Source organism: Leucopleurus acutus (genome assembly GCF_964270905.1).
Source record: "Leucopleurus acutus genome assembly, chromosome: 5".
NCBI classification, from domain to species: Eukaryota; Metazoa; Chordata; class Mammalia; order Artiodactyla; family Delphinidae; genus Leucopleurus; species Leucopleurus acutus.
In genome coordinates, this window is record NC_139147.1 from 115,196,634 (window position 1) to 115,217,158 (window position 20,525).

General features: G+C 40.0%; 1 protein-coding gene across 1 annotated transcript in view; it reads left to right on the plus strand.

Annotated features, from left to right (window-relative positions):
- WWTR1 (WW domain containing transcription regulator 1) overlaps positions 1-15,632 on the plus strand; it is a 132,285-nt gene extending 116,653 nt beyond the window's left edge. Inside the window, exons 5-7 of the mRNA XM_082839205.1 lie at positions 5,825-5,958; positions 7,381-7,493; positions 12,173-15,632. Of these exons, the coding sequence (XP_082695331.1) occupies positions 5,825-5,958; positions 7,381-7,493; positions 12,173-12,357 (432 nt within the window). The 3' untranslated portion in view covers positions 12,358-15,632. The remainder of the gene's footprint in view (positions 1-5,824; positions 5,959-7,380; positions 7,494-12,172) is intronic.
- The last annotated feature ends 4,893 nt before the right edge of the window (positions 15,633-20,525 follow it).

Genomic DNA, 20,525 nt, shown 5'->3' on the forward strand with positions numbered 1-20,525 from the left:
CTACTAACTACAAAGCCCTCCATCAGATCTGCCTCCAGGCTGGGGTGGAAGGAATCTTCCTTCTTCCACGTGGCAATCAATAATAGTTTGAGAGCCATGGTGTGCCACAAGTGTCTCTTAAACAGTCCCCTTGCTTCTTCGTAGGACATGACACTCTGACCGCTCCCTATCCTGATTTTTCTCCTCTGGTCACTCTTTGTAAAGATCGTGACAAAGTGTAGAACAATCTCCCCCTGCACATGGAGACTGGTAGGTCTAGAGAAGGAGTGCAGACGACTTGAGTTGGAAAGAAGGTTTGGAGCATGTAGATATCGGGGAGATGGACCCCATGAGGCTTGGCCCTTCTGCATCATTTTCTGTTGGAGTCTGTCTCCCCCTCTAGAATCCTTGAAGAGGCAGGACACTGTCTGTATTTTTCATTGCTGTATCCCTGTTGCCGAGAACTGTACTGGGCACCTGGTAGTCTCCATAGTATCTTTTTTTTAACATTTAAATTTAATTAATTAATTTATTTTTGGCTGTTTTGGGTCTTCGTTTCTGTGCGAGGGCTTCCTCTAGTTGTGGCAAGCGGGGGCCACTCTTCATCGGGCCTCTCTCACTGTCGCGGCCTCTCTTGTTGCAGAGCACAGGCTCCAGATGCGCAGGCTGAGTAGTTGTGGCTCACGGGCCTAGCTGCTCCATGGCATGTGGGATCTTCCCAGACCAGGGCTCGAACCCGTGTCCCCTGCATTAGCAGGCAGATTCTCAACAACTGCGCCACCAGGGAAGCCCTCTCCACAGTATTTTTAAAAAATAAATACAGGAGCAAATGAATGAATTGTTGTGGGGACTGAGGGAGACAGTTGACTGAGATTTGGAGCTGGGAGAAGGGGTGACGGCATTAGGAGAAAGCTTGACGTCAGCAGGAAGAGCTGCTTTGGGGCTGGGTGAGGAGTGTACTGTGAGACATGGAGTTTCAGACCCCAGCTGGATGCTTTATTTTGGACTTCAGGGGTGGGAAAGGGGCAGGTAGTGGTTTGCTGTGGTCATGGTTGTCAGGGAAGGCATCCTGGGAAAGGTGATGTAACAGAACCCCTAAGGATGGGGGGATATGTCTTGATGAAGAGGGACCCAAAGTACCGAGGACTTCAGGAAACTGAAGACTTGTTTGGGAGGATAGGGTGGGTGGGAGTGGAAGGGACACTGGGAAAGAATCTTGCTGAACTGGAGTGGAGGTGGGAGATGAGACAGACCAAGGGGCTCAGGTGTGTCTCCAGCTTAGCATGTGTTATCCTGCCTGCACTGGTGGGAGCTGGGGAGGGAGCACAGGGTTAGGGCAGCTGCACTGCCAGCTCTGAGTTGGAGACCTGAGTCTTGTCCTAGACCAGCCTTGTTCAACTGTCCCCCTGTTTCCACATCAGTTCACTTAGCCCAGTGCCCCATCTGCAGCCTTTGCTTCCGCTTCTCCTTCAGTCTTGACTCCTCCATCTTGGTCAGACTAAAGTCAGGTGTTTGCCTTTCATTTCTGCCCGGGCAAGGGCAGTGGAGGTCACGTGGCAGCCAAAATCATACTGCGTCTGGGGTTTAATTTTATACTTAAATTTAGTTTCTTTTTTTTTTCTTTTTTAAATAAAAATCCTCCTTTCTTTGGATGGGGACGTGTTAGTGAGATTAGTTCTTTTATTTCCAAACCTTAGATTTTGTATTGCTGTTTCAATTTATGAACAGAAATAGGAAACTGTTTTCATTCAAAAAAGGCTAGACCTTTAAAAATTCTAAATTTGGGGATTTCTCTGGTAGTCCAGTGGTTAAGACTACAAACTTCCACTGCAGGGGGTGCAGGGTCCATCCCTGGTTGGGGAAGTTGCACATGCCATGCAGTGTGGCAAAAAAAAAAAAAAAAAAAATCTAAATATGGAACTATTATAAAACATAATTGAGTGAAATGAAACTTCTCACCATTCTCCACTTATATTAAAAATCAATTTTATGTTATACAAAAAGGTTTACAAACCGCTCCTTGGTAAAATTTTTAAAAAGTTATATTTTTAGCCTTGCTGACTCATGATGAACTTCACATTTGGTGTAATCCTTCCAAGGTGAAAGTTGGCCAGAAAAAGTTGTCAGACCACTCAAAGTGGGTCAGTTCCATGTGGTAGTGTGACTTTTAAGATTGTTTATTTTTGTTTTTGTTTTATTTTCTGGGATTGGAATACAGAGCATAAGACGATAATAATACTTAGTTAACATTTATTAAGTGATCTCGTGTGCCAGCACTGCTCTAAGTACCCTATATGTGTTACCTCATTTTATCACCACAGCTGCCCTATTGGGTGGATGCTGTTATTATCCTCACTTTACCAATGGGGAACAAAGAAATTAGATAACTGGCTGGGAGATGGCATGGCCAGGGTTCAAATCCAAGCATTTGGCCCTGGAATCCCTGCCCATGACCACTCTGCCCTCCTGCCCATCTCCTGTGTTGGGAGCAGGAGAAACACCGTGGGATCATTTCATTAGGATGGAGTTTGAGCCTGGTTAGTTGGGATCTATACAGTAGACTGTTGTTTTACTCATACTTGTGGTTGAAGATGAGAATTGAATGATCTTAGTTAAGTTTTCCTTTTATTATTAATTATAATTTAAAATATTTCCATTTGAATTCCAGCAATATTTTTCATTTCTTCGTTGAGTGAATATTTTATCAAGTGCCCACTCTATGCCTGGGTTGTTATACACAGTGGGGATACAGAAGTGAACATGACAAATAAGGTCCCTTTCCTCTCTTTACATTCTAAAGAGAAAGACAGACGGTAAATATATAAGTTGCCATCAAGAACACTGAATGTAATCTCTGACGAGATGGCATCTGTTGGGACAGACATCAGTGAGGGAGTGAACTTCAGGACGATCTGAGGAGAGTGTTCCAAGCAGAACGAACAGTGGGAGCAGATGCCGGAAGTGGGAGGGGCAGTGGGGAGGGAGTGAAGGAGTGAGGAGGTCCCGTCTGAGACAAAGGAGGAGACGTGGACAGGGCTGTCAGGCAGGTTTTGTGGGCCACCGTCCAGGTGGGATAGGGAGCAGGTGGGTTTGGAGCCAGGGGCCAACATAACCTTCACAGTGGCTGCTGTGACTTAAGAATAATCTTAGAGTAATCTCGAAGAAAGTGTTGCCCCCTCGGAAAAGTTTCTAACTCAGACTGGCCTAATTTATATTGCAAAGTTAGTTTTCAGGTATATTCAACACCTTTTCTGTATTCTCTCTCCCAAGTTAGTCATTCGGAGGCGAAAATGATAGTGCGAGCCCCCTACAGGCAGAACAGAGCATTGCCTCTTATGATGCCGAGGGGGTCAAGTCCTCAAAGTAGTTAGGGAAACATCGATGCTGAGGAATGGAACTTCAGTTATCTCTCATTTTAAATAGAGGGGACAGACGTGAAATGGCACCATGAAACATTTTCCCTGATATATAATAGTATAGGTTCTTCCAGCTTTGGTTATTATAAATAGTTCTTTTGAATTTCATTTATATATTTAGCCACACACAAGCATTCTTTTAAAATGCATATTGTATCTATTTGACCTATTCCCAGAGTAATTTAAATGAAGAGGAAAGCTTAAAATATCAGAAACTAGATATTTTTCTTATAATTTAAACGTTTTATTTTCATATGATGTATCATTAGAGATGACAAATAATTCATATATACATTGTATCTATATTTTTTTCCCCAGTGAAGTTCCAGAAATGATTCTTATTATATTGAAATGCAGACCACCTGGAAACTGCAAATTCAACTAGTGTTCTTAAGATATATGGTGATAAAATTGTGTCACATGTAAAGAAATGCAGCAGTCTCTTCAAGCTGTATGTTTAAATGGGTATCCGTTTAGGGGTACACTCCACATTTATTCAGAAAGTTTGGAGAATTGGAATATTCTAGTTACAGTTGATTTTTTTGGTTAATGAAGGTTATTGCCCAAAGGATCTTTGCATTTACAGTTTATAAAGGACTAGAAATTATATCATTGACTAGCTGTCTTCAGACTGTGTGTATGAGTCTGTTTGAGAGGTTGGTGGCCTCTGTGCTCTTCACACCAGGTCCAATCCCTGTTATTCTTGTGTGTGAGGCCTCCGGGTAAGCTTTGGTTGGAAGATAAGATTTCTAATGCACACTGCCTACCACATAAAAACAACTATAGGAAATAATTCAGTTTTTCTAGATTTAGTCAGACGGTACTTCCAAGATTGAGATTAAAATCCCCCTTAAAAAAAAAAAACTCCATTTTTTGGTTTGCTTTTTACAGATTACTGAATAAAATTTGTTAGTTAAGTATTTGGTTATTTGCAATCCAAATGAACAGAGGTGAACCAAGAGCCCTGTCTAGACAGGGTATTTATTTCAGTATAAGTTGACAATGCAGTTTCTTATCAATCAGGTCTTCATGGTTTATAAGAGTTATGCTACCATAACTCCTCAGAACAGTATAATGAACTCTAATAACCGAAAGTTTTTATGGCCGATGATTTCACTAGACTTGTCTAGACAGCAGTTATTCTCTAAAATCATTGTGTGTCAGGGCTGGAAGGGATCTAACACAGACACTGTAGCTTAGATGGTCTAAATATTCTGTTTGCCATTGTAGCCATGGTTTTGGGGTTTTGAGGGATGGTGAGACCAGTGATTCAGCCTGCGTAGTGGGAAACCGATAGGCATAAATATGCCGAGGGCCTAACTTTGGTTTTGGATGCATGTATAAATATATAAAAGTATTATTCTCTGGAAACAGCAGCAAATTTGAAAGGAATTTGATGTCTGGTCATGTTTGTCAAAATGGGAGAGACTCCCTAGAGGTTGTATTTAGAGAAAGTAATTGCAGTCAGATTTGTAACCTTTTGGATTGACTCTCCTTGGCAAAGTAGTGCTAGCTTAAAAAAATGCTAGTGTTTTAATTTTTGCTAATGAAATCCACGTGCTATCGAATAGTTAATCGTCAGTGGGATTTGGATTGCATGTGCATGGTGCCCCAAACTTCAGCCATTTTAGTCAACAAAATAATTAGTAACATAGAAAAACTGATTGACTAACAAGCTTTTAAACTGGTTGTTCTGCTCTCCTGGTTATTATTGATATCAAACTGCCAGATGTGACAATGCAGAGCCAGAACTCTGTAATCCCACTGCTTTACTGGCCTATAAGCGGCAAAGACCAGAATGTACCTGCTAGTCCAGAGGAGTCCAGCTGCTTTGATTGACTTAGATTTGGTCTGAGCACCTGGGGTAAAAATAGTCTTGTCTCTGAGAAAGTGTCTTGAGAGGCCCTTATATGATTTGGGTTTTTTTTGGTGGGGGGTGGGTGGGTACAGGCCTCTCACTGTTGTGGCCTCTCCCGTTGCGGAGCATAGGCTGCGGACGCGCAGGCTCTGCAGCCATGGCTCATGGGCCCAGCCGCTCCGCGGCATGTGGGATCTTCCCGGACCGGGGCACGAACCCGCGTCCCCTGCATCAGCAGGCAGACTCTCAACCACTGCGCCACCAGGGAAGCCCTGATTTGGGTATTTTAAGCAATTGGATGGGTTAGATAGTTGCTATGTAAGTGCCTTGAGGGCAAATATTGCATGAGCTTCTCATTAACTTTGTGAATGTGAGAAAGTGACTTATATCTATAAGATTTCTTCAGAGAAAGAACACTAATGATTTCCTGATGATTTTGATGTATGAGGAATAAACATAAAGCGCTTTTGTGTTTGGTGAAAAGTTTTTATGCGAAGCATCCTTTGCTCCGATCCTTATGACAATGAAAGAATCACTGTTGCCTCTCCCTCGGACTGTCACCTCTCTGTAGGAAGCCGCCCTCTGTAGACAGCTCCCCATGGAAGCCGAGACTCTAGCCACGGTTCAGGCTGCTGTCAACCCACCCGCCATGACTCCAGACATGAGATCTATCACTAATAATAGCTCGGATCCTTTCCTCAATGGGTAAGTCAACATTTTAGGGCCACTTATTTTTGCTTTCTTTATTATGTGGTTTACAGTATAACAGATCTTTGTTTATGTTGGGAAAAGCTGGGGAGCTTGGAGGATGGGGTTAAGATAGAGGGAGGATGTGGAGGTTTAAAAAATCTCAAATTCAAAAATTGTTGCTATGGCATGGAGTAAACCCCTAGTCAATAATTTGAAAATGGGGATGAACTTAACGATTTCAATGGGATGGTGTTGTATAGTAATTATTTAGAAGAATCTTGTGGTTTTATGTAGCCAACAGGGGATAAAAATCATGTCATATGGCAAATAAGGGAGCAACACAATTAAGAGGTGATGTTTGTGGCGAAATGTGAATAAGGTCTATAGTTTAGTTAATAGTATTATACATTGTCAATTCCTGGTGTTGATCACTGTGCTATGGTTGTGTACCATGTCCCTGGGGAAGCTGGGAACAGGATGCACAGGAACTCTGTACTCTTTTTACATCTTCTGTGTGATTCTAAAATTATTTCACAATTTAAAATTTTCATTAAAACAAAAAGGTGTTGTTTTAAAATATGAAATATATGAGCAGAAGGAAAAGGTGATTGAACCAGAAATATCTTCATGAGTAGAAGTAGTCAACCTTAATTGTAGCCTTTTAAACCCAAATAAAAGGCAGTATTCTATTTCCTGAGTCTTTTCTGCCCTTGCAGAGTCTTCTGGCAAACAAGCAAATACAGTTATGAAAGTTATTAAAAATAGAGAGATGAAAACAAACAGTAAGGGAAATAATGAAAGAAAGGCGTTTTTAAATGATTGATTTAAAACTACTTCAAACGTACAGAAGAGTATAAAGAATAACTTAAGATTTACCCGCGTACCCAACTCCCACATTTTGCATATTTCCATAGATCTTATTTTTTTTTGAATAAGTATTACAATTAATACTTAAACCCTTCCCCACCACCACTGAAATCCATTTCTTTCCCGTCTTCCCTCCCTAGTGGTAGCCACTATTTGGAAATTGTTGTGTATCCATCACACCCATTTTTTTTTTCTTTTTTCATCACACATATTTTTATATTTCTTATTGCCTGTTAATGTCTGTATCCAGAAACAATATTCAACTTCGTTTTCGGTTTTGAAAAAGTGTACATAAATGGTATCATTCTCTGTATGTAGAATGGTGTTCAAATTGTTATTTTGAGATGAAAAGGGAATCAGTGTCAATTTAGTATGAATGGCCAGGTTTTTTTTGCTTACAATTTATTAATTTCACTGACACAGGGATATATGTTTCAAAATTAAAAGGAAGTGCAAAGTCCACCTCCCTTTGTTATCTGAAGATCGGGCAGGTTGACAGAACTACACTAGTTGAGGATCTTCATGACTGTATTTTAATTTTGAAATTTTTTTCCGTCTTTTGCTCTGCAGGGGGCCATATCATTCGAGGGAGCAGAGCACCGACAGCGGCCTGGGGCTAGGGTGCTACAGTGTCCCGACGACTCCGGAGGACTTCCTCAGCAACGTGGATGAGATGGACACAGGTAGGAGCCAAGCCTGCGAGGCCTTGCAGTAGGTTTGCACTTTTAAATTGTCTCTTTAGTCATCTCAATTCGTTTTTTTTTTTTTTTTGGCTACACCGCTCAGCATGCGGGATCTTAGTTCCCTGACCAGGGATGCAGCCTGTGCCCCCTGCACTGGAAGAGCGGAGTCTTAACCACTGGACCGCCAAGGAAGTTCCCTAGTCCTCTCAATTCTAAAATCCAACGAGAGACACTTAACCTCAGCAACAACATAAACTAACAGCTGAAAAGCCACTGGAACCCAGGCACTATTAATAAACTCTAGCCCCTTCTCCATAGTTTATACAAATATAGTTTTTTTTTTTAATTCCAGGAGTAGCCTTTTATCTTATTTTGTTTTATTTATTTATTTTTAACATCTTTATTGGATCAAATATAGTTTTATATATGGGCACAGGATTTTAGTTTCTGCTTTTTTCTTCTCTCTCCCTCCCTCCCTCCCTTCCTTCCTTTTGTTTGTCCTTGCTTCATATAGCCCTTTCCTCACAATTACATTAACATACCACTGTCTGCTTTGCCATTCTTCCACAGTGGAATATTTATGCTTTTTTCTAGCTTTTGGTTGTAATGTACAGGCCACCAGTATGCAAATTTTTTCATGTCATTAACTGCATTTGGGAAGTAATTGGCAGTGGGCATTTGGAAAGTTAAGCAACTCAGAGGATTCTAAAATGTCAGCTCCAAATCCTAACATGGTAACAGTGTCCTCCCTCAGCAGTTAAATTTAACATAGTTCCTGGCCTGCCCTGCTTTCAGGCTAGGCCTCAGCTGGCTTCCCGGTTACCTCCTTTTCACCCTTTCTCTAGGAGCGATGCCTCCAAATTTGGTCTAGACTTAATTATCAAAGTCCTAAACTCCCAGAAGATATTCTGAAACCAAAATTAAATGACAGCTAACAACAAGGACCTACTGTATAGCAGAGGGAACTACCAATATCTTGAAATAACCTATAATAGAAAAAAAATCTGAAAAAGAATATCTATATAAATATCTATATCTATATAAATATCTGTATCTATATCTACATCTATAGATATACAACTGAATCACTTTGCTGCACACCTGAAACCAACACAACATTGTAAATCAACTATACTTCAATTAAAAAACAAACACCCTGAAAATGGACTTAAAAAAATTAAATAATAGCTGCTGTATCCCCTCTTTGGAGCTGTTCATGCAAGTTTCTCCTCCATCCTCACTGTTGAAAGAAAATCGTTCTGTGATGAAATGATTGCTTTCCCCAGTGCCCTTGTCCAGAGCGCCCGTGTTTGTTACCCTCTGCTCCTCGATGACTGCACCTTGTGCTCTAAAACTAAACGACTGCTCAGACAAAAGTCAAACTCGGCCAGAAGGTTGGAGCAGCTGTTCCGGGCTCTCCGTGCAGCCCGTCATCTACTTGTTGAGAGAATTGCACAGACTGTCTTGTGAGGAGTCACACAGGAATAGTTTGAACTGTTTGTTTTGTTATTCTTCAATTTATTACTTCAGCCTTCTCCCTCCCTTCCTGCTTCCCTCCCTCCCTCTCTTCATCCCTGTCTTTATTTTTCGGTGTGAGATTTATCTTGCCCTCTTCAGACCTGCCTGATGAAGTGGCTCCTTCCTGTGGTTAATAATTGTTTGCTTTCATCTTTTAAACACTGGGAAGCCAGTAAAGATAAAAAGCGAAGTTAAATAAGAAATGACTCAGGAGATCTAAATCCAAGCTTGACATTTAAAAATAAAAGAAGATGGATTCTATTCTATGGCTTTTTAAAATGACATTGAGTGGAGAAGTAGGGAATGTTTTTGAAGCCAAAATGTAGAATTAAGTGGTGTCCTGAAAAGAGCATAGTCATTGCAGTCAGGCAACCTGAGCTGGATCTTTGCTTCTCTACTTCTTAGTAATGACTTTGGGTAAGTGACATAACCTCCCAGGGGCCTCAGAATTTCTCACCGGTAAAGTAGGAGTAATGTGCTCATCTTGTAGAGTTGTGAGGGCTCATGAGGTCACAGAGCTTGGCACAAAGTTGTCTTCTCCTCTTCTCCTCCTTCTAAGAAGGATGAAGTAATGTACAAGTTGGTCTTGTTAACTGTTAGGGTTCCAGGTTAACCTGGTGTAGTGAGTGTCAGCCTGTTGGGTTTAGGGTCACATCTGTGAAGCCTTTATAGGGAGTGGGCATAAACCCCCTCAAGGGGAGAAATGTAATTACTTTTTCAGGAACAAGATGAGGAAAAGCTGAGCTCCAGTGTGGCTGGCAAAGATCTAGTAGATGCACTGATCACATGCTGACCACATGCTGAATGGGAACAAGCCAGCTGAACACTCCCTTTGCAAAATACACATGGAAACAACAGCTGGACATGGTGTGAGGACAGAGTAGAGGGAATAACAGGAGCAAAGGCTGGAAGTCATCCACCTTCCAGAATATTCTGCAATAATCACACCCTTTTAAGAATTGCTTGGTTTTTTTTGGTCTGTCCCACTTTTCACTCATTCATTCATTCATTTTTATTATCTATGCAGATATGCATCCTTTATATTTTAATTGAGGTATAGTTTCCGTATAATATTATATGTTACAGGTGTACCCTACAGTGATTCACAATTTTTAAAGGTTATACTCCATTTATAGTTATTGTGAAATATTGGCTATATCCCCCATGTTGTACACTATGCCCCACTTTTTAAATGGATAAAACTGCAAAGACCCCCAAAATTACTACGAGGTTGCAGAGTTGCTCCAAAGAGAGAGAGTTCAAGATTGTTAACCTTATTGAAGAACCTTAACTAGTCTCCTCATGCTTTCCATGCCCGAGGAGAAAGGATAAGAGGAATTCTTTAAAACAGAGAGATTTTATTTGGTTAAAAAATGATTTCTTGACTTATTAAAAAGTTAAAATGGGAAATCAGTAGAGATGAATAATTCTAACTGGAGATGAAGAAGAAAAGACATCCAGCACTTTAGATCGGCTGATTTTTCAGGGCAGATAGTTTTTTTAAGCCTCATTTCCATTTGTTACACTCTAGTGGGTAGAAAAAAGTTATTTTGGATTTTCTTTTCTAAACTAATGTTTTTCAAGTCAGTAACACAACAGCATTGAGGTCATGTTGAACTCGATTTAACTTTTAAAATGCTGCCTTTTGCAATGAAAATCCTATAAAATAGTCCTAAGAGTCATTGATATTTTATGAGTTATAGAAAAGCCATCAAGTTTTACTATCACCAAAATGCAAGTTTGAGTACTTTTCCCTCATCACTCAGAAAAATGTACTTTTTCTCCTTGGAAAATGCATATGGTTAAAATGAGTTTTCTCCTGTTTTGCTCAGAATAGTGAAATTCCTAAGCAGGCTTTTCAGGAAGGCTACCGTACTTGTAGGGCACAAAAGCTAATGTAATACGTTTCTTAAAAGTGATTCCATGGTGAAAGCTGGCCATAGTTTTCAATGCACTATGAGGTGTGACTGTGAGGTGTATTTTATCCCTTCAGAAAATTGGTTGGGGTTCTTGGAATAAGCCAGTTGCTCTGATATTATGTCATTAACTGTGATTGAGTTCCCAGGTTTTTCTTCCTCTCAGCACAATCAACAAGCAATGCGTTTTTGTATTCTCCTAAGTGTGTATGTATGAAAGAAGCCCAGAGCCATGGATGTGTAGCAGATATTACATGGCACCTAACTCCAATTTGTGAAGGTGCTATAATCCCAATTTCAGACAGGTGAAGTGTGTCTAAATAAGGTTACACAGCTAAAAAGCTCATTTCCTCCATTGTCCGTACGTCTTCTCCTATACTATCAGTCATGAAGAGCATGTATTCCACATATTATATCCCAGACACTTAACTTTCCTCTGGAACAGCATTCTCTCAACTAGGTTCTATAGACTCTAGTTCTATTAGGATATAAATTCGGCCAAAATTGCATTCGATGATAAAATGGCTTTAGGTCATAGTGGCTTAAGCAAAATACATCAGACTTCCTTATTACAAGACTTCTCAGAACCTTAGTCAGCTCCCATGCATTGTGACTCACGTGCATTGTGAGAAGCGTAGATACTTGCGGGCTGTATGTGTGTGTGGAGTGAGGGGGGTGAACTGCAACACTCACTCTCTAAAATACTTTGAAAATGACCCCTAGAGTCATCAATGAAGGTAGCTTTTTAACAACGTGGTTAAAAGAAACTCCTCACTACTCTCTTTGAACATAAAGAGGGATGATATGGGCAAATTTGAGCTTACAGTTAAATCATTGGATTATAGCTCTGTGATAAGGTTTTTATGACAGGCAGGGCCTCTCTGCTCAAACCAGCTCTTCACGCCGTTGTCATGGGAAGTCATTGATTGTAGGTCAGGTCCACAGCACCCTCCTTTCCTGTTTCCCTGGATTTACCCGTTCTGGACAGTGTCTACCCAGAACAATGAAAGGTTCACCTGGCATCTCTGCATCTCTTAGGAGTGAGCATCTCCAATTCAGTTTCAATAATGTGGAAGCTGAACTTTTGCACAGAGATGAAATATTTTAGACCTGCAGCAATAAAATCTTCTGGTGGAATGTAGACACAGTGGAAATGAAGATGAGAGTTATGTTGACACTTGAATCTGTCCCTCTTTCAAGAGCTCTAAAAAAGAATTAAAATGGTTTCATTTCATTCTGTTATAGGAGAAAATGCAGGCCAGGCACCCATGAACATCAACCCTCAGCAGACCCGGTTCCCTGATTTTCTTGACTGTCTTCCGGGAACAAATGTTGATCTAGGAACTTTGGAATCTGAAGATCTGATCCCCCTCTTCAATGATGTAGAATCTGCTCTGAACAAAAGTGAGCCTTTTCTAACCTGGCTGTAAGCAGTACCACTGTAGCTTGGATGCAGCCGTGACCTGACATTTCCTGGGCCTCTTGGAAAAAGCGATGGAGCAGAGCAAGTCTGCAGGTGTGCCGCTTACTGCCTCCGTGACGCATGCTCCCTCCTTTCCTTGTGCCAGTTTAATCATTGCCTGGAGTTGATTGATAGTAACGTAAGTTAAACATAAATAAACATTCTATTTTCATTTTCTGCAAGCCTGCCTTCCTGTGATGGGTTATGCAGAATTGTTTCAGCAGAATTGATTATGCAGAATTGCTTCTCTGCTTTCCTTTCTGCTGCCCCATGACTAAGCTTTATGGGTGTTAGCTGAAATTTATACGTCAATTGATTATAAACCATGAAAAGCTGACCACAGGCAGTGACTTCTGACAGGCGGCTCGGTCCAGGAAATGTACACAAAATTCAACCTGATTTACAGTTTCAAAAACTGTATTGATGACATTAGTACCAAATGCTTTAAAAAATATTTAACTTGAGCTTTAAAAATCATTGTACAGATAGTAAAATTCTGCTGTTTGGAATACAATGTAGTCTGGGATCCATGCTGGTTCTGTTGGTTCTTATTACCCTGTATTCACAAAGGCACACACAGCCCTATTGTAGTTTATCCTTTAGCATTTTACTGCACAGCATCTAGCCAGCTAGTCCTTCCAGCAGGAGAGTAACAGCAGCATTAGTCACAGCTCCTACACTAAGATCTTATGAAAGAGACCAGTTTGGTACTAATTATGAACATCTATTAAACAAAGGTTTTTAAAATTACAAGTTGGATTTTTTTGTTTTTAAACTGCAGCTTAGAACTCAAATGTTTATTTTATGAAGCACTATCATTTTGTAGCTGATGACAAAGGGCAGTCAAATGTTTTTGATAAATCAGTGACAACTGTATCTCTGTCTTTTGAAACCGTTCTGAAAACATCAGAACCACGTGGCTTTCAACCTGATGGCACACGCAGTAAGCTGTTGCTTTTAAACTTCCAAAGCCTTGTCGGTTTTGCTTCTTTCAAGATTTCAAGGGTTTAAAATAATCTTATCTATGAAACTGTTTGAAGGATGAAGCAGATCTCTGACTGACATGTAAAAAAATGCCCCCTGAGGGTGTATGGTGGAGACATGTTTCTGAAGTCACTAATGTTGATTCCTAAGTATATTATCCTAACCTTGTTTGCTACAGTTGGTATAAAAAGGCATGAAATATGTACTCAATACCTCTTATGTAACCAAAACCGTTTTTTATTAGCTTTTAAGGACTGAGAGAGAGCATTGGGTTTGCCTGGCATGCACCCTGCCTGCATTGCCAATGAAGTCCTCAACTGTTTAATATTTTGAACGGACATTATTTATAATCTATGAATTTAATATCTTTTTTTGAGAGACATTAATAATGCAGGTCTCTGAGAGGAACCTTTCCATTCCCGAGGGGCTTATTTGCTGGGAATCTGAGATCCTTTTCGATCTACCAAAAGATAGATGGCAGAATACATCTTATCTTGTTGGAAAGAAAGCAAGTGTAAAGGTCAGAGATGAAGTAGTAAAGTTAGGGAATACAGTGGAAAGGCTGTTAGGTGTGAAATGGAAATAGACAAGCTATAGTACCCCAAAAGCAAGACGAGCAGGAGGTATGAGGTGCCCCCAAAGAGCAAAGCAACAATTTTCTCCTACAGTCTTTGTACCAAAAGACTGTTGTAGAAGAAAAGAAGGCTTCGGTGCACTTTATGTGGGAGAAGGAGGGGCAGGGCTAGTCTTGTCCTGTCTACGCTGATGTTAAGTGTGTAGGCGGACAAGACCATAAACCTACCATTGCTTCCAACACAATGAAGTGACTTTTTTCCCCTGAAGGACCCATGGTTTCTGTTCCTCTGATTCCTTCTCTCTCTCTCGAAGCGCTCTGAGAGAGATGGGGGTAGATGTTTCTTTAGCTACTAAATTGGAGGGAGCACTGTTTCTTTTCCTCTTGTGTTAGCAATAATTGCAAAAAGCATTGTACATTCTTTCTAAGAAAAAGCAAAAAAAAAAAAAAGACTCAGAAACAAGGGACCTAGTAACCTGAGCAGTGTTACTGTATTTTTAAAAAATATTTTTATAGACTCATTTTCAGGTTATTAAACATAAAAGAAACAGATACCCCTCTCTTTTTAAAGCAGTTAAAACATCGATGATTTGTATTATCAATTTTTAGACGTAATTTCCTAGTAAGCTTGTGGCATTAGAAAATACTAGAAGAATTTTTTTAGTGAAATTAGTTGGAACATTTATTAATGAACATAACAATTATTTTTCCAGAATTAAATATGGACCCTGACTATGTGTTTACTAATAAATGAAGCCAGATATAATTTTTGTTGTTATTTTTAAGGCCATAAAATATGGCGTTTGTTAAAGAACACTAAAGCTAGAAATCTAAAGTAAGAACAACTCTTTAAAGGCTCTTTCCTATTATTGTAAGTGTTAAAACCCCTGCAGAATTCATGATAAGGTGCTATTTATACTATATTTCTTATTATAAAAGAACTGCCACAATATCTCATCTTTTTAGTCCTAAATCAGTCAATAAATTTCAACATTTCATCCAATAATTTTGCCAGAGAAAAGGCAGATTAAAAATTGAAATTGAAAAATAATTTCAGAGATCTTTCAAGGTTTTTATTCCCCCTGATAAAACACATTTTCTTGAAGTAAATACATTGTCAAAACCTATTTGCAATTCTATGAAATCTTAGTAATTGTTAGCGTTTCACCATAGAATTTAGGATGTGAAATGCCATTTCTTTTCACTGATTATACAATATACATGAAAACAGAGTAAAACATTTAGCTTGCTGGGCTGCTGCTGACTCCAGCTTGGGAGAAAAGCTCTCTGTAGAAGAAGGTGATCTGGAGTGAGTTCTGTTAGTGACAAGTTGTGTTCTCATGACATAATTGGAAAGTAACTTCCGAAAGCGCCACTTTTATGAAAAATAAAAGCTGTTAAAAGGAAATTGTAGATTAATTTAATTGGGAAAATGGGTGATTGACAGAGACCGTTTCCCTAACACACTACATCATTTATGTGTTAGTATTTTAACTTTTAAAAAAATTATTTCTACATTTTGTAATATGACATATGTGTGTTTATTTTTAATTTAGATTGCTATACATACAGAAAGTATGCAGAAAAATCAGTCAGCTCAAACCATTTTAACTGGAGTTTGGTACTGGTTTTTACTTCTCTGATTCTGTATAAGAAAAATAAATACAGTTGAATTTCCACTTGGAGCCTTTATCTCGTCGTTATTTGTGTGTGTTCCTTTTACTGAGGGCTTTGGGTGGTACTGAAGAAAGGCTTATGTAACCCTCCTGGCAGACAATGAAAGAAATAAATTTTGTAGGCAAACATTTTTTTGGCTCAAATGCCTGGTCTTAAATATTCTAAATGTCCACAGAATTCTGGTTTCTACTTTATTTGAAGTAACTCATTGAGACTTTATTTGAAGTAACTCACTGAGACTTTAAAAACTATATATATATGTATATATATATATATTTTCTAAATCACACAGTCCTTCCAACACCCTCACAGATTTGACTGAGACATCAGAACTATAGGATTCTTAGGCGTTCCTCTGTTATTAACAACAAGCTGTGGCTTCTCGTCAAAACTAAAAAACAGCTCATCATTCATTCTGAGTGTAGGCTTGTGACAGTATATTTTCTCTGTCTGTTGAGTCCCTTGATTCTTGCCGTGGTGATACCTTATGAGGTGAGGGCACTCTTAATGGCAGAGTGTTTTTAAGCAGAAGCATTCAGCTAAACAACAGAAAGAAGAGATCCTGGTGGACACAACTTAGCCACAGTCCAGAGTCTAAGTCTCAAGCATCGTTTTAAAAGCTGTATTTCATCATCATTTTTTTAAAATTTACTTTTGGCTGCATTGGGTCTTCGTTGCTGTGTGCGGGCTTTCTCAAGTTGTGGCCAGCGGGGGCTACCCTTCGTTGTGGTGTGCCGGCTTCTCATTGCAGTGGCTTCTCTTATTGTGGAGCACGGGCTCTAGGCACGCAGGCTTCAGTAGTTGTGGCTCCTGGGTCTAGAGCACAGGCTCAGTAGTTGTTGCTCTGCGGCATGTGGGGTCATCCTGGACCAGGGATCGAACCCGTGTCCCCTGCATTGGCAGGCAGATTGTTTTTTTTTTTTTTTTTTGCTTTCAAAATATAATCTAATTAAATATTGAACAATACAATGTTAAAAAATACAATGTATTATAGAAAGAGAATCACACAAAGCATTCATTTTGTATATGTCCTTAACACTGTTGATAGTATTTCTAGCCCAGAGTCACTGAGTTTCAAATATATGTCCTACTTCCAATACATTTCAGTCAATTCTGAGTTTTCTTTTTTTTTTAACCTCTTTATTGGAGTATAATTGCTTTACAATGGTGTGTTAGTTTCTCCTTTATAGGCAGGCAGATTCTTAACCACTGCACCACCAGGGAAGTCCCTCATCATCACTTTTAAGTTACCAGGGGCTCATACCCGATACCAACAAGTATAAAGTAAAAAGTGAAAGTTCTCTATCTTTCAAATCTCACAGGAGATCGATGGGTTTGTGTCGTGCACACAAAGACACGCTCTTTTCTTATAGCATTTTCGAGAGTTCAATACTTATAACAGACAGGAAGATGAGAAACTGATATTTTAGTATGACTCTAATCCCCATACATAGCACCATTTCAACAAGCATGTTCGTTTCTGCTCAACCAGAGGGCCTGATATTTCCACTATTAAGATTACAGACTGTTTCCAGAAAAAGGGCCCCCTCAAATATCTTACCTGGGTGATGATGATGTGACTAGTTAGGCTATAAATGGAGAAAAGTATGGGATTAGCAGACATTAACAGTCACTAAACACCCCTGCACTCTAGGAGAATCCATTGATGGAATTATCATAGAGTAAAATAAGAGCTTCAGAGAATGAGAACAAGGGAAAGATTTATGGGGAAAAGTGAGTCCAGCACATTCCATGCAGCCCTGAATGTCCTGGAGAAGGGTGGGTGTGAGAGCTGAGGAAGGGCAGGTGTGAGCAGTCTCCTTTACAAATTGGCCCTGGGCTTCACTTCCTACAACCAGTTAAGAAGGTCAGTACCATGTCACTATGAGTTAACATCTTGGCCTTAGCCAAGTTTCTAGGGTTGTGCAACTTCAGTTTCTTTACGTGTAAATTGGCTATTACGGTTTAAAAAAGGGGGTTACAATGAGAGAGCGGTGAAGATCAAGAGAAGTGACTTATGTAGAATACTCAGTAATTCAAAAATGGTCAATAAGTGTTCATTTTCTTCCTTTACTGGTGAGCTTTTCCAACTCTCTTCTTCCCAGGCCACATTTTTCTCAACAGCATTTACTGCCATCTAACAGTAAGATGTCGCTGTCTCCCCCCATTAGCCTGTCAGTGCTGTGAGAGCAGAGATTTTTTTTTTCTTTAGCATGTAGCATCTTGAACCATACCTGGTACACTGTTCAAAAATATTTTCAGAACATCTGTTGCATGAATGAATATGTTTGTGAGAATTTGTCTTTCACACTGCAACCCTTCCTGTGGACGGCGCCATCTTTGATTGACTTGTTTGCATGCACTTCTATGTCTTGAATTAAAGAGGCTTCTGGAAAGTGTTCCTCAACGGGGAAATATTGGAAAAAATTGGATTCTTTGGAAAGATGGCCAAACCTGCCTGCCTCAGAAATTATTTGCTGAGTGATCAGCTGGGCCGAGTTGCCATTAGAGGGCAGCAGATGGCTTTGTCATGTGTGGTGACCAACGCCAGGAGAGGCTGGGGAAGGAGAGGGACATCACGGGAGCAGGAAATAGAAGGACATACAGAATACTGATATTTTTGTTAACCTTCTTTGCACTCGCCTATATATCCCTTGCCAGGAAGAGCTATAGCTTTTGAGTGAGAATAAAGTTATTTTTAAGTGCATAGGAAAAAAAAAAAAGGAAAAAATAAGGCATTCTCACAGCAAGGTTTATAGTGGAGTCAATGGATCACCTGCCTCAGATTATCCTAAGATGTCAGCGTAGAATGTGACTTTCCCTGACTTCCCGAATCTGAACGAGGCTGAGGGCTGGGAATCTGCATGTATTTAGCAAACTTCCAGGTGATTCTGGTGGGCTCTCAAGTTTGAGGACCGCCACACCTGATGAGTAGTCTCTAAACTTTTCTATCATGGAACCCCAAGGTATGTATGTTTGCCTGCTCATTTCTCTATTTGTAAATTATATACATAGATGTTGTCCTAATGTATCTTGTACATTATAAAACATTTCACAAAAATGGAGATTTTGAAAGGTTGAAAGAACATATATGTTAAATTTTATATATGAACTTCCCACGCCACATTTTGGATGAGAGGATAAGGGTAATTCATGCTGATGAAATGTTGTTTATCTGATCTGCAGGCTGATTGTGATGGCACAGTATTCATTTTCTCAACATCAACGGGCATGAGGCAACATGATTATCCATAGAGATTTTATTTCTGCTCCAAAGAGTCACTGGGAATTCTCTCTCTCTCCTTCTCCTTCTCCCCAGAATTCACATTTGGTGCTGGGGAAATTTGTCACGTTCACCCTCTTCCCCAACCTGATGCCCTGAGTGCAACTTCTGGGTGGGAAACTGAGTGTGGATTGGTCGGTGTGTCGGCATCATAGAGCCCAGCAATGCCCAGGTACTTACACACACACACACACACACACCGCTCTGGGACTACTTCAAGATGGAACAAGTTGCAAAATCATCTGCTTTCTCAGGTCGAAGGTCTCTTTGAGAATCTAATGAAACCTATGAATTTTCTCTCCAGGTTGGGGGGTAAAAATTACTCATCTGACTGCATACACCATCTCAGAGGGTGTGAAAATTTCTGGAATTCTCAAAGTGGGGACTCTGAGCCAGCAGCATCAGTGTTTTCTGGGAACTTACTAGAAATACTTCACCCTCAAAGCCTACTGAATCAGAAACTTTGCGGTGGGAATAAGTCCTCCAGGTATTTTTGGTGAATATTCAAGTTTGGAAACACTCCAGAGCAATGGTTCTCAAAACTGCCTCCTTATTAGAATCACCTGGTGAGTTTAAGAAAAAAAGCACTGATGCCGGGGCTTCAATCTCCTTTTTTTTTTTTTGCGGGGGGTGGTATGCGGGCCTCTCACTGTTGCAGCCTCTCCCGTTGCGGAGCACAGGCTCCAGACTCGCAGGCTCAGCGGCCATGGCTCACGGGCCCAGCCGCTCTGCGGCACGTGGGATCTTCCAATCTCCTTTAATTAAATCAGTATCTCTGGAGGTGAGGCCTGGACATTGGGATTTTATTTTAATTAATTTTTATTGGAGTATAGTTGATTTACAATGCTGTGTTAGTTTCTGCTGTACAGCAAAGTGAATCAGTTATACATATACATATATCCACACGTCTTTAGATTCTTTTCCCATATAGGCCATTTCAGAGTATTGAGTAGCATTCCCTGTGCTATACTGTAGGTCCTTATTAGTTATCTATTTTATATACAGTAGTGTGTACATGTCAATCCAAATCTCCCAATTCATCCCTCCTCCCCCCTTCTTCCCTTGGTAACCATAAGTTTGTCTTCTACATTTGTGACTCTTATTTCTCTGTTGTAAATAAGTTCACTGTACCATTTTTTTAGATTCTACGTATAAGTGACATCATATTTGTCTTTCTCTGATTTACTTCACTCAGCATGACAATCTCTAGGCCCATCCATGTTGCTGCAAATGGCGTTATTTTGTTCCTTTTTATGGCTCAGTAATATTCCATTGTATATATGTACCATTTAGGTTGCTTCCGTGTCCTAGATATTGTAAATAGTGCCGCAGCGAACATTGGGGTGCATGTATCTTTTCAGATTATGCTTTTCTCTGGACATATGCCCAGGAGTGGGATTGCTGGATCATATGGTGGCTCTGTTTTTAGTTTTTTTAAGGAACCTCCATACTGTTCTCCATAGTGTCTGCACCAACTTACATTCCCACCAACAGTGTAAGAGGGTTCCCTTCTCTCCACACCGACTCCAGCATTTATTGTTTACAGATTTTTTTGGTGATGGCCATTTTGACTGGTGTGAGGGGACACTGGGATTTTAAAAAGCTCTCCAAGGAGTTA